We start from the raw sequence: 12,490 nt of genomic DNA, 5'->3' as shown, positions 1-12,490 counted from the left end.
TCTCCTCCACACTTTATATATTTATCATTGGATCCTTCGTACAAAGACACCGCAAAGCCCCCCCCCCCCCCCCAACAACGCTCAAATTAAAAAAAAAACTAGTTATCATCCAGTTAGGGTGAGGGCTAAGAATGCAGTTTGCGCTGGAAATTAAAATCATTCATAACCCGAACTGGACAATTACCAATTTGTTATTTTTAAACGCGGCGGGAGTGTTTTTCTAAAATCTCACATTCCTGCATCAGTGGCGAGAACTTTGTACAAAGGATCCTTATCTTTTATACAGCATACACGCACGAATTCGGAGACCCGTATACTGTCTCGAGCGGGAAACAATGATCAGTCTATTGAAATTAATCATTTTCGCTTTTTAACTTGCAAGTCATTAGCCTTGACCTTGTTTGTGATGATTAAATCCCCCGTGAATATGTGTAAATCTCATTTCAGCGGGCGACGAAGTCGGACCAGCAATTCAACGGTGAGCTCGGGCATAATAAAGTAGACTAGGAGCCATTTAATCAAGATTTAGATTATAGTATAACAAGCCCTTGGATAATTTGGCGTTCTTCCTTCTATATTATTGCCCACACCTGGCAAACGCAGAAAACTAAAAGCAACCTCAATTTAATATCAGAAAATAAAGTCTGCTCAGCGGCTTAGTGAGTCCACAATAACTTCTAAATTATTCATATACTGGGGACGAACGTGATTCGAATTTCAGAGATCCCCCAACGGGAGCATCAAAGCACAATTTCGTTCGTGTCGCGAATTATCAATCCATTTCTAACAAATTATTTTCCATCAGTCCGCAATTACTACCGGTCATAAAACAAACAAGGAATCTATTTTACCGTCGAAAACTCAAAATTTGACCTCTTGGTCCAACCAAAATCTAGCGCTTTTCCTACTGCATTATTACCCACACCTGGCAAACGCAGAGAAAAGCAATATTATGAGGTCTTCCCAGCAGCACGAAAAGTTTATAACAACTGTTAAACTATCCAATGCCGAACACGAACTAGGCGATATCCCACATCCAGTCGTGCCATGATTAGGGCTGGGCATTTTCGAATACCTAACGATTTCAGAATCTAATATTTGTTTCAAATCGATTACTTGGGAGATATGTAATTGTTTGCGACTTTTTATTGTAATTGGTCCCGTTACCAAATGAATTACTGAAATCATAGAATACATAAATAAGACAGATTGCGGAGCATTTACACACAATGTAGAACACTTATTTCGCAACAACTCTCTTATTCATGTCAGAATTGAAAAAATATGGCTCATTGAGTGTAGGGCTGGGCATTTCGAATCGAATAGTAAATTATTCGAATCGGTTCACAGCGAAATTTCGAATCGCCGCCATATTGTTTTTTCCTTTCCGTCAATTGTCGAGGTAACTTTCTCAATTTTTTTTCATTGAAGCCATTTTTTCAATGCAATTCTGACATATGACTCTTCTCTGTAGTGAGTTATTGATGAAAACATGTTTTTTTTTATTGTGTGTGAACGCTCAGCAATCTGTTTGAGTGATTTATTTTATGTTTTTAGTAATTTATGTGTCTGGAGGACCAAAAACAAGAAGAAAGTTACATACAATTATATATCTCTCAAGTCTCAAGTATTCGATTCGAAAAAAATATTAGATTCTGAAATCACCAGATATTCGAAAATATTCAGCCCTAAGTAAATGCGCATTGTAGATTATAAGCGACTTAGTACTTATGATGAGGCTCTACAAGAAGCCTATAACGTGTTGGGCGGTGACACTTCGCGCTAGTAACTTCCTTTTATGTATAACCTGCCAGGTTTCTCGATGTTAACAACTCCACAACTTGAATATGATTGAAATCTATTAGTCACGTGAAATACAAAATTGTGTGGTGATAAAACACAAAATGATTCCAGTATTGTAGAAACACAAATGATCACAGTATTGTAGAATGTAGAGGTCCAAATATTTAGGTCAAATGATCATTGCCGAGACGCAACGATCAACTGTTGAGGTCGAAATGATCATTGTAGAATACGAATGATCAATTAATAAGGTGTTGAGGGTTGCTAAAGTTTACGACCAACCCAACAGGCAGGTTAACTACATACTTAATTCTAGAATATGCAAACAATAGCAACATTAAATTATGCAAAACGAATCAAACCCTCTCACGTAAAGACAAGAAAACAACCCACTTCAACGTGACATATAAAAATTAACACTACTATAACGGCAAACTCCTAACACGAAGTAAATTGTAAACAGCCGACTGGCAATGACTCGAAATAATAAACGAAGAAAAAGAAAAGGCCGATAACACACTTTGTTTACGCCGACATGCTCATTCCTGCCCACGAACAGATGGTGAAATCGCCTTGAAGGGAGTAATTTCCTGAACGGTCATTCGACAAAGTGCAATGACCGATATATCTCGAGATAACCCCAGGTCAAATATATATAAAATAAAACAAAAGAAACTTTGTCTGTAACACGCATATACCACAAAAGTTTGCATGGTTTAATGTTGAGCCATTTTTCAATGGATTGCGATTAGTATTTCACAATGTAAACTCGTCGAAAGCTCTCGAAAAAATTCGAGACACATGCGTAACGAGACTTGGTAAATTCTGTCAAACTCAACTTAAAATGATACAAGTGATGAGTGAGAAACTGAGACGACACATTTCATTTATTCAACATGTATCAAAAACACAAATAGCAGCAAAAGAAACAAGCCAGGCGGTAAACAACAGCTATATTGGACATCAATACCCTAGCCTCCTGAGCATGGTCATGCCTGCTCAATTAATACTTCAGAATTGAAATTTCAATCAACAAAACAGAGCAGAATTCTTGGCCTCGTAAGTACACTATTTAGCAGCCTATCTAGCTACCCAAATCAGCACATAGTTTTTGGTAAAAGTCACTTGTGTTGGCACACTAGTCTAAATATTGAATACGGTAGTTACATATCTCAGCACAAAGAACTTTTTTATCTTCAACTTAAAAAGTTCAAAACTTCTCAATTGTAACCAATTTTTATGCACTACTTTTGTACGCACTCAACCCCCGCTTGTGTGGCTACATTTTCTAATATGAAGATTTTGAACATAGGACTACAAGGAATAAAATTGCACAAATCACCATATTTCAGAAAAAAGCATTTTTTGAAAGAGTGTAAACATGAACAATCCAAACTCTATTAGCAAATAGACGAGACCTATCTTTTACCCCCCATATTTGACACAGATTGTTTGCTGAAAACGCAAGTTGAGAATGAAATAAGTACCTCAGACAAAATATGTTTAAAATTGCCGATTCCTTTCTGATGTAGAGAGTAAATATGAACTATTATTTTATGAGCAATTACACAAGACACATGTAAGTTTTGTTATCCAGTCTGGTCAAGGCAACGTTCCTGCTCGATAATATGACTGAAATGTACAAATTAACCTCAAAATTGGAAAATTTTAACTCATTTCTGATGTACATTTCCTTTTTCTACCTCTCAAGCTGACGAAGTATATTTTAATCACTGTGGTGCAGGTGGGGCTTGCTGGTTCGGGGCAGGAGCGGGCTGTGGTTGGGGCTGCATTTCCCCTACAGGAGGCTGGGGTTGGTAGTTCTGTGGTGGGGGCATACTCTGTGCTGAACCAGGGGGGTATTGTGGTGGTACTTCCCCACTTTGAGGGGGGAAAGACTGGGGGAAACCTGGCTGAGACTGGTATTGCTGTGAGGGAGGAGGCGCTGGGTAACTTCCTGGGGGCCCTTGTTGGGGTTGGTGCATGGGTGGTGGAACAGTCCCTGGTTGCTGAATGCTCGTTGGAGGTCCTGGAAATAGATTTTAATGAAAATTATGCCTTTTGGTGAAAGTATGACAATTATCGGCATTTTTATATGAAATATTTATGCACTTTTTCAATATGAACACGCTCGCAGTCATTGCTGGGTAAGATGCTGGTAAAGTTATGAAATTGTTTGCAAATGCCAAAACTCAAAACTGTACAAAAGCTTTCAAACGACACTAGTTGTTATGCGGAAGGGCGAAAGAAAGAGTACAGAATTGAGAGGGGAATTTACCAAGAAAGGTTATTACACCCGTACACGCTTAATCATAAGTTACCATAAATATGAAAAGTTAATTATTTATCATTGGATAAATGCAAGGTCACCAGGAGTGCATAAAGACAAGAGCAGCCACCGATATGCAGAAATCGGCATTGGCTAGTTCCTGTGTTGAAATTAAACGAATCAATAAAAATATTTCTAATTTGGAGTAGGTCGACCTTGTTGACCTTGTCTTGCTTGTCCCCCTTCGATAATATTTGTTTGTTTATTCTTACTGCAATATGTACTTCTATGTGATGAGATATTTGGAAGTAAATATTAACTATCTATCTAATTTACTAAAACTAACAAACTATACCAGGCGGTGGAGCATATCCTCCCTGGGGTGGTGGCATACCAGGGTGACCTGGCGCTGGCGCAGGCGGCCTCTGCTGCTGGTACTGCTGTGGGTAATGTGGATGCTGGAAAACAAAAGATTATAGTGATTAATAGCTCCGAACAAGACTGAGTAAAAAGACCACTGCTTATGTAAAGAGCCCCTGAGCTACTAATTTTGGAAAGCCGACATCTTGTCGATTTGGCATCGCCTACCATACTTATCGTACCCTGCATGGGTTGGTGGCACGGGCCGAGGGGCTGATATTTTTATCCTGAAGTATAGTTGAAAAACAGCGAATAACTGGTATGTAAATAAATACCGGTACCCTTTAAACAAGGCCGAGGCAAGTTTCCTGGAGGGAGTTGGTCTTGGAGGTTGTGTCCAAGACTACTATCATCACAGATGGGCCCATGCAATCAATATATTAAAATGATCGAAGTCATAACAAAACTATGACTACCTGCTGTGGTGGGTGACCCATCATGGACGGTGGAGGTGGGACCCCAAGTTGTGCTGCAGGTGGTCCCATAGGGGGCTGTCCTGGAATTGGTTGACCAGGTGGTGGTGCCATACCTTGTGGGTGAGGAGGGGCTGCGTGCTGGCTTGTAGGGGGGTGCTGAAAAATTGAGAACATAAAACGAATGTGAGAATATAGAGTGAATTCGTGATTTTAAAATATATACTCAAGTTGGATAAAATTTGCCGTTTGTAAACAGATGTATGCAAATCAAGAGTCGTGCTGCACACTAACACAAATATATTTCTGTAACGTTTCGTCTGATCAAAATCAGACTTCCTCAGACAAGCAGTTTACAACAATAACAAGAAAAGCGCATAGAGAAAGGATTGGGAGTTAGTCTCGCGCAACCCACACTGATCATTATGTAAACAGATGTTTGTGCAATGATCGTGCGATACAAATAAGCTCCGATTACTCTGCGCGGGTTAGAATCTTGTGGAGATAAATATGTGTGAAAGGATTGCTGGACTCTTAGTAAGCGCAGCGTGGTCAATCGTTGGACAGTCACAGGGTCCTTCACTATCAAGTTCATGAATCTGAGCCAAATACCTGGCTAACTAATACCATACCCAACATGAACTGGTAAGCAGATGAAAGGCTGCGTTACTCCATATGACTATGCCGTATTATCCACTTTTTTCTGTATTCCCGAAGTATGTGAACCAAGATGGCGGACACCGGAACGTAGTATGTGTACCAGGTTAGGGTTGGGCCATAATTTTATTCAATTTTCCTTATTTTAGTTCTATTACGAGTTCGGGGTCTAGCCTAGTGACTCCCGTAGTATTTGTACCTTAAATTATGGCCTAACCCTAACCTGGTACACATACTACGTTCCGGTGTCCGCCATCTTTGTTCATATAATTCGAGAGGACCCTTTTCTCTGTCTCAAGATGAAAATGCTGTTCCTATTTTTTTACAACTTACCCCTGGCAAAGGTGGAGTTGAAGTGGTTGATGTATGAGATAAAGCTGGACTTGGCGTTTGCCTTGGCCCTGCTACCTGTTGTACAGGCCTGCTCATTGGAGGATTTCCTGCCACTGAAGGCGGGGCTTGTTGAGGCTGACTTGCCATTGGTTGAGGAACTCCTGGAGCTGGTTGCTGATTGGGCATCATTTGAGGGGCAATTTGCTGGTTGGGTTGTGGCTGTGTTGGGAATGGTTGATTGGGTGGGAGCTGCTGTGGGTATTGTTGAGGAGGCGGGGCTTGTTGCTGATTGGGTGGCATTTGAGTTGGGAAGGGTTGGTTGGGAGGAGCTTGTGGTGGTGGTTGTTGATTGGTCACCATTTGAGGCGGAACTTGTTGCTGATTGGTTGAAACAGTAGGTGGCAGCTGGGTTTGCGGAGGGCCAGTCATCATTGGCTGCGGGGGTTGCGAAGAAGGAATTTGAGGTGGGGCACCAGGGTGACCCACTTGGGGTTGTTGCCCTGTGAAGCCAGATTGGGGTGGTGGAATCTGTCCAGGTTGTGTGGGAGGAACCCCAGAGTGGGGTGGTGCCCCTGGGTGAAGAGACCCAGTTTGTTGTTGTTGTTGCTGCATTAGATGCATGTGCTTCACCTAAAAAAATTGAAAACACAATATTCTTAATGTTTAGTATGAAAGTTGGTGGCAGAAAAAGTTATGCAACAAAATAATTGAATAAAGGGTTACAAACGCTTGTCACTGCTCCTCTGATTACCATGCAGGGGTTCGCAAGTTTGAATCCAGTGGGGAATAATTATGTGCAGAAGGATTGACGCTGCAGGGTGGGTCACGCTACCACTGGTCGCTACAGCTTTCTCCACCATCAAATCAACTAGAAAAATGTTACAAACATTTTTCACCTGTTGCTGTCTAGCTCTTGCTTCTGCGTATCTCATTTGTTCAAGTAGAAACGCTTGTCGTTCTTGCATCAGTTGTTGTCGCTGATATTCTAGTTGTTGGCGCTCACGCTCCATAATTGTTTCCAACTCTTCAAAATGTCTGTCGAACAGGAGTAAAATTTAGAGTTATGAAGATGGTTTCCTGATCCCTGTCCGGCGGAACATTTTGAGGAAGATTGCAGAACACAGTTTGAAAAACGCTGCACTAGACCAACTGTCCGTCTTAGCAGGGAAATTTCACTTTGAATTGCTTCGTATTAGTAATATTTCTTAGTTATTAAATAATATTCAAACTATACAAAAGTCAAGAGTGCAATATGTGCCAAACTATAACAGCTTTATACATACTGAAAGGACATCGAGGTTTTTCAAACATCACATCTTGAATGTTTCACAATTTTTATATGTACAAAGTTCGGGCAATGGAACTCATCCAATTCCATGAGATGAATTCAGCAGATAACTTAGTATTATTACTTTTGCACAAATGGTTTTTATCCCCCACATTATAGCACTGGACAAGCTAAATGTGGTCTGCTAATGTGCAATGTATATTCTAGTAGTTTTTTGAGCACGATGACCTAGTGCAGCGGTCCCCAAACTTATTGTCAGTGCGGCCGTGAAAAATAAACTAAGGGCATTATTAAGAGTTTTAAAATAGGTGACAAAGAAAGGAATGCATTTTAAAAAAGGTTCGAAACTACTATTGGGTCAGAGCAGTGATCGACAAAGTTATTTAATTGAGGTTCAAATAGTAAAATGGAAAAGCCCCCGCAATTTCGTTAGAATTTTTAATTTGCCCATGTGATAAACTTGTCAAAGGACATTTAATTTGTAATTGAAACTAGTGCGAACATACCGGTACGCGTGGTGGGAAAAATTGAATCACAATCGAACGTAGCATTGTTAGTGTTAGCAATTTTAGGGACACAATGAGATAACCGGATATGCAAGAATGGCGAAAACCCTATTGGCAAAAAAATGTAATATCAAATTTTTAAAACTTTTTGTGTATCACTACCAACCATGATTGAAATTTATTGGTGACCCACTTAAAAATCCTCTGCAGCCTACGACCCACAGTTTGCCGAGAGCTCAAGGGAGTATTCGAACAAAGATGATGAACAACCTGAACCCTAACCTGCTACACATACTATGTTCAGGTTGTGCGTCATCTTGGTTCGAATACTTCGGGAGCACCGTTTGCTGACCTCTAGGTTAAAGTGTTGTGATTTGATTTTGTTGGTATCGCAGATTCAAACCCTATGATAACTATTTCACCCAGTGTGTACTAAATTGAATAGGCAATGCAGAACAAGGAAGATTTTCAGTCGTTCAAAATAATAGCAGCCCCTAATCAGTGGATGTTAGGAAAACTTTTGCTCAGAGTAGCCCTCTCGAGTTCTATATACATAGAATATTAAGACATGTAAATTCTGACTACAGAGTACAGAACTTTGCATTTCACGGAGGTTTTGGTTAAAACTTTGACAACAGGAGCCACGTCCAACTTTTAAACTGAATTAAAATTGAAATAATAAAACCAAGGCTACACTTCAACCAATACTCCCCGATAACTAAATTTACCTAAAAAATGCTAAAAAAGACTCTACAACTGTGCAATTGACTTTGAAAATCTCTAAAAAAAAACTCTTTTTTAAACTACAACTGAGAATAGTCTTCCTATTTGTTACAACATCACTATTTCTTAACGAAAAGTCACACGTTACAAAATATTTTTTTTCTATTTTCCACTTTTTCCCAAAATATACCTAATAAATATGAACTTTGACTCAAAACTCGATAAAAGCCCTGTAATGTTTCAACAACACTTTTTCATACCTTTTGCTCAGAACATACCTTGTACAAAAATCCACTGATATCTAACTATAAAATCAAAAATAGCTAAAACTTTTAAATCAAAAAAACTCTTTCCATTTAACAAGAATCGTAAAATTTGAAAAAATAAATCCCTTTTCTGACTTATTCCTTACAAAACAACAACTTTACTTTGCTGTGTTCATTATAAAAGTCTGCCTTTCCTTCAGTAATTGTTGAGATTCCAATCTAGTCCTTGCCAGCTCACAATCTTGAATAATACCAATGTCTTCTACGTGCCTGGAAGTAAAATAGGTCTCGTAGACTATTTTATTTTTCAAGAATATTCGCTAAAGGCGAGTTTACAACATCTCACTTAGAAGTTAAAGTGAATGATCCCTAAGAGAAGGGTGACCATTAAAATGCGTATAAGGCAGCGGTTCCCAAACTGGGGGTAATTACCCCTAAGGGGGACAAGGAGAGAATCCAGACATTCACTGTTCCAAAAATTTCTTTTGTAATCCGCGTATATGTAAATGGTCTGCGGAGAAGCAGGACATGCAATGCTAGCATCGAGTCAATGAGCCTAGTCATCTAGTCAAATGGGACATAATACTTTGTCAGACAGATTGTAAGCTTAAATGCCGAGCTACCATCAGAAAAACAACCGGAATAGCGGAACCCACATAACTAAGTTCTTGGAAATGTCTATCTGGTGGCCAGAGTCATTCCATTTGAATTTACCAATTTTCCTTAATATCTATACTAGAGTGATAGAGAACCCCACTGATCACACTCTTTCAAGCAATGCCTATAACGGTTTGAAATATCGGTCAGAGACCGAAGACTTATTGATCGAAAGTTAGGGGATCCCCAAAAAAGCGTTCTTACTCCATAGTGACACCTTGTGTCCCATCACTAATTAATAACTCGCTAATTATACGACATAATTCGCCCAAAATCAATAGGCTTCTGGTTCGAGATAAGATGAATACACATGCAAAATTTGGAGCAGATTCAATCTCGCTTTCGTGAGATATCGCTTACATCTAACAGACATACAAATACTTATCAACATACTTACCGATTAAAATCGATAAGTAATAAAATGTAAAAAAAATTTAGCCTATGCCTGACAAAGGGTTGTGGTTTCCTGTGTGCTTGTAGCCTAATATTCTGAATCCCTTTACCATTTATCTGTCTCATTATGTACATAAATTCAGGCTTTTTATCAGACACATTTTCCAAGATAACAGTTTTATAGTGAAAATAAATTTGAACGAGTGATCAAGTAACTGAATAACAAGCTGTGTTCTTCCGATCAGCTTTCTTCTCCAAGATATGAAGCAAATTATCAAAGAAATATTTCCTTACAAACTCTTATCATGATTCGGCTTTTCATACTTAGCCCCAGAGATAAGTCTTATACCAATTTAAACAAACTAAACTTTTACCTCAACTTGATTTCCAATTTTTTCATTTGTGTTTCCACCAGCAAAGCAACAAGACTTTTGATTTTTCTTTCTTCAACCTTGATAGAATATAGAAAGAGAGTCCGTAAATTGTTTAAAGAAAAATTTTATACGTTCGAATAGGAGCTTTCAAGAGTAAAACAGAGAGTCCTGCTGGAGTTTGGTCTATCAAACTAGGCACTTTTGGTCAGTTCTCTGTGCCAGTAGTCGTCAAATGTTTTGAGACGTGATCCCATTTAAAAAACTATAACGTATGATAAGCTCGTGACCCCAAGATATGATGGAAAAAATATTTCAAACCACTAAAACACAGTGAAATCTCATTCCCAAAAATTTTATCACACGCTCTAGATTTCATGTTACAATTTAATTATTGCCGTCACACAATAGCCTTATTATAAAAGATATCATTGTAATTCAGAATACCCAAACTTGCTATGTAGTGCTAGTCAGCTCAGTGTAGAATGCACGCAATAGAATAATGAAAAAAAAAACAAGAATACAACGCCGGACACTCGGCGACCCCCCGAAATATTCAAGGCAACCCAACTTGGGGTCGCGACCCACACTTTGGTGATCACTGCTCTGGGCCATCGGATCAGTTAGAATGTTCTGTTACTCTACTTGAGTAAATTTTAAAATATTTGACTCGACTTCCATCGAGTGAGTTCAATAACTTATTCTCTACTCTTCAAATTATGTAAAGTGACTTACGCACTTTGGGCATTGTTACACAATTTCTATGACACTATTTTGCTTTTGCAGCGGCAAATCAAGCCTCAGGCTAAAGACAGTGTGTTGGCACGTACCTGAGCTAAATATTTTGCTTTTACAGCGGCAGCCGCAAGGGCAGAGGCAGCAGCACTTGCCAGATTTCCTTCTGGTATATTCTTATTCAGGAATTCTTTTACTTTCTCTGCCTGTGAGAGATAAGGGTGAGATAAGATAAAGGAGAGATCCAGGTCTATCATGGCAGTGAAGTCTTGAAAAAATTCGTAATAGGTTGTTGAGACTTTCGTCTCAAAGTTGAGAAAAATTTTGGCTTGACTGCAGCATAGTAAGTATAATGAGAATGACGTCATCAGAAACACCGTGCTCATTAAAATTTCAGTGAACGATTATCAAAAATCTTGCCATGTTTATCATGCTAAAAATAATAAAAAAAATTTAAAAAATATTGTATCCTCAAAACTGCTCACGTACGTATACAATGAAAGATATCTAGAAAATTAAAAATGCAAATTTCTGCTCTGGTGGTCACATTCCCCATAAGAGCTAATGTAAAACTTGTTTACATCACTTTTCTTTTTGCACGTAGGATGGGTTTTTAATGAATAAGGTCTATTATTTTATCTGAACGTTTGGGCATTTACACCTGGTTTCAGTTTCTGACATGTTAAAAAATAACATTTTGCCTGACGAAAATTTTCCAATATTTCATTCCACCCTAAGTGATTTAAGAGTCTTGCTGCACACTGACACGAATACAATTTGTAAGATTCTTGAATCACTTAGGATAGTTATCTTTACTCTTGCTACAGCATTCTTGCCTTACATGTATACGTATTCACCGAAAAAAGAATAAAAGAGGATAAGTAGTTGGTCACGCAGAAACCAAATCATTAGTGCAAGATTTCACTCTACCTTTGCTTTTTCTTCTTCTGCAGTCGCTTTTCCATCCTTCTTATCTTGAGAGGTTTCTGCACTCACTAAAATAAATAAAATCAGAATTTAATTACAGTGCTGGAGTGTATGGACACAATCAGACTACATCCCTGAATAGGGCTTAGCATTTATTGGATAGAATAGTGAATTATTTGAATCAGTTAAGATTAAATTTCGAATCGTTCGCTAAAAGTCAATGTTAATCCCTTAATTTTTTGTGTTAAGGTCATATTTCTAAACTGCAATTTTGACATATTTCTTCTTGGTGAATTATTGATTGCAGGCCGTACACAATTCAAAAATGGCACTTCGCCATGGACCGCACAATTGTTTTATTGAGGGCTGCATTTGGCCCACGAGACGCAGGTTGCAAAATCCCCTGTCTTCAACATAGCAATAAAAACTTTTTATCTGTACAAAGTTCGGGCAATGGAACTCATCCAATTCCATGAGATGAATTCAGCAGATAACTTAGTATTAATACTTTTGCACAAATGGTTTTTATCCCCCACATTATAGCACTGGACAAGCTAAATGTGGTCTGCTAATGTGCAGAACTAAATACAACAGTAATACCCTCAGTCAGATAAAACATTACGAAAATACATTTGCGTTAGCGTGCAGTTGAGACTCTTATTAAAATACATAGGATACCGTAGTCCTATTTACTATTGCTTCAGTATCATTGCATTATAGGCATAAGAA

General features: G+C 38.6%; 1 protein-coding gene across 5 annotated transcripts in view; it reads right to left on the bottom strand.

Moving 5' to 3' along the window:
- Positions 1-2,672: 2,672 nt before the first annotated feature.
- Positions 2,673-12,490, bottom strand: part of LOC120340441 (SWI/SNF complex subunit SMARCC2-like) — a 45,438-nt gene continuing 35,620 nt past the window's right edge. For 3 of the 5 annotated variants that reach the window (XM_039408696.2, XM_039408697.2, XM_039408700.2), the window contains 9 exons: positions 11,765-11,829; positions 10,930-11,040; positions 10,103-10,179; positions 8,841-8,948; positions 6,792-6,930; positions 5,896-6,525; positions 4,909-5,064; positions 4,428-4,530; positions 2,673-3,832 (listed from right to left, as the gene is read on the bottom strand). In XM_039408696.2, the coding sequence (XP_039264630.2) occupies positions 3,534-3,832; positions 4,428-4,530; positions 4,909-5,064; positions 5,896-6,525; positions 6,792-6,930; positions 8,841-8,948; positions 10,103-10,179; positions 10,930-11,040; positions 11,765-11,829 (1,688 nt within the window). In that variant the 3' untranslated portion in view covers positions 2,673-3,533. The remainder of the gene's footprint in view (positions 3,833-4,427; positions 4,531-4,908; positions 5,065-5,895; positions 6,526-6,791; positions 6,931-8,840; positions 8,949-10,102; positions 10,180-10,929; positions 11,041-11,764; positions 11,830-12,490) is intronic. The other 2 variants (XM_039408699.2, XM_039408698.2) reach the window with 2 other exon arrangements.

Source organism: Styela clava, chromosome 14 (genome assembly GCF_964204865.1).
Source record: "Styela clava chromosome 14, kaStyClav1.hap1.2, whole genome shotgun sequence".
NCBI lineage: Eukaryota > Metazoa > Chordata > Ascidiacea > Stolidobranchia > Styelidae > Styela > Styela clava.
This window is presented reverse-complemented; position numbering and strand designations above follow the sequence as displayed.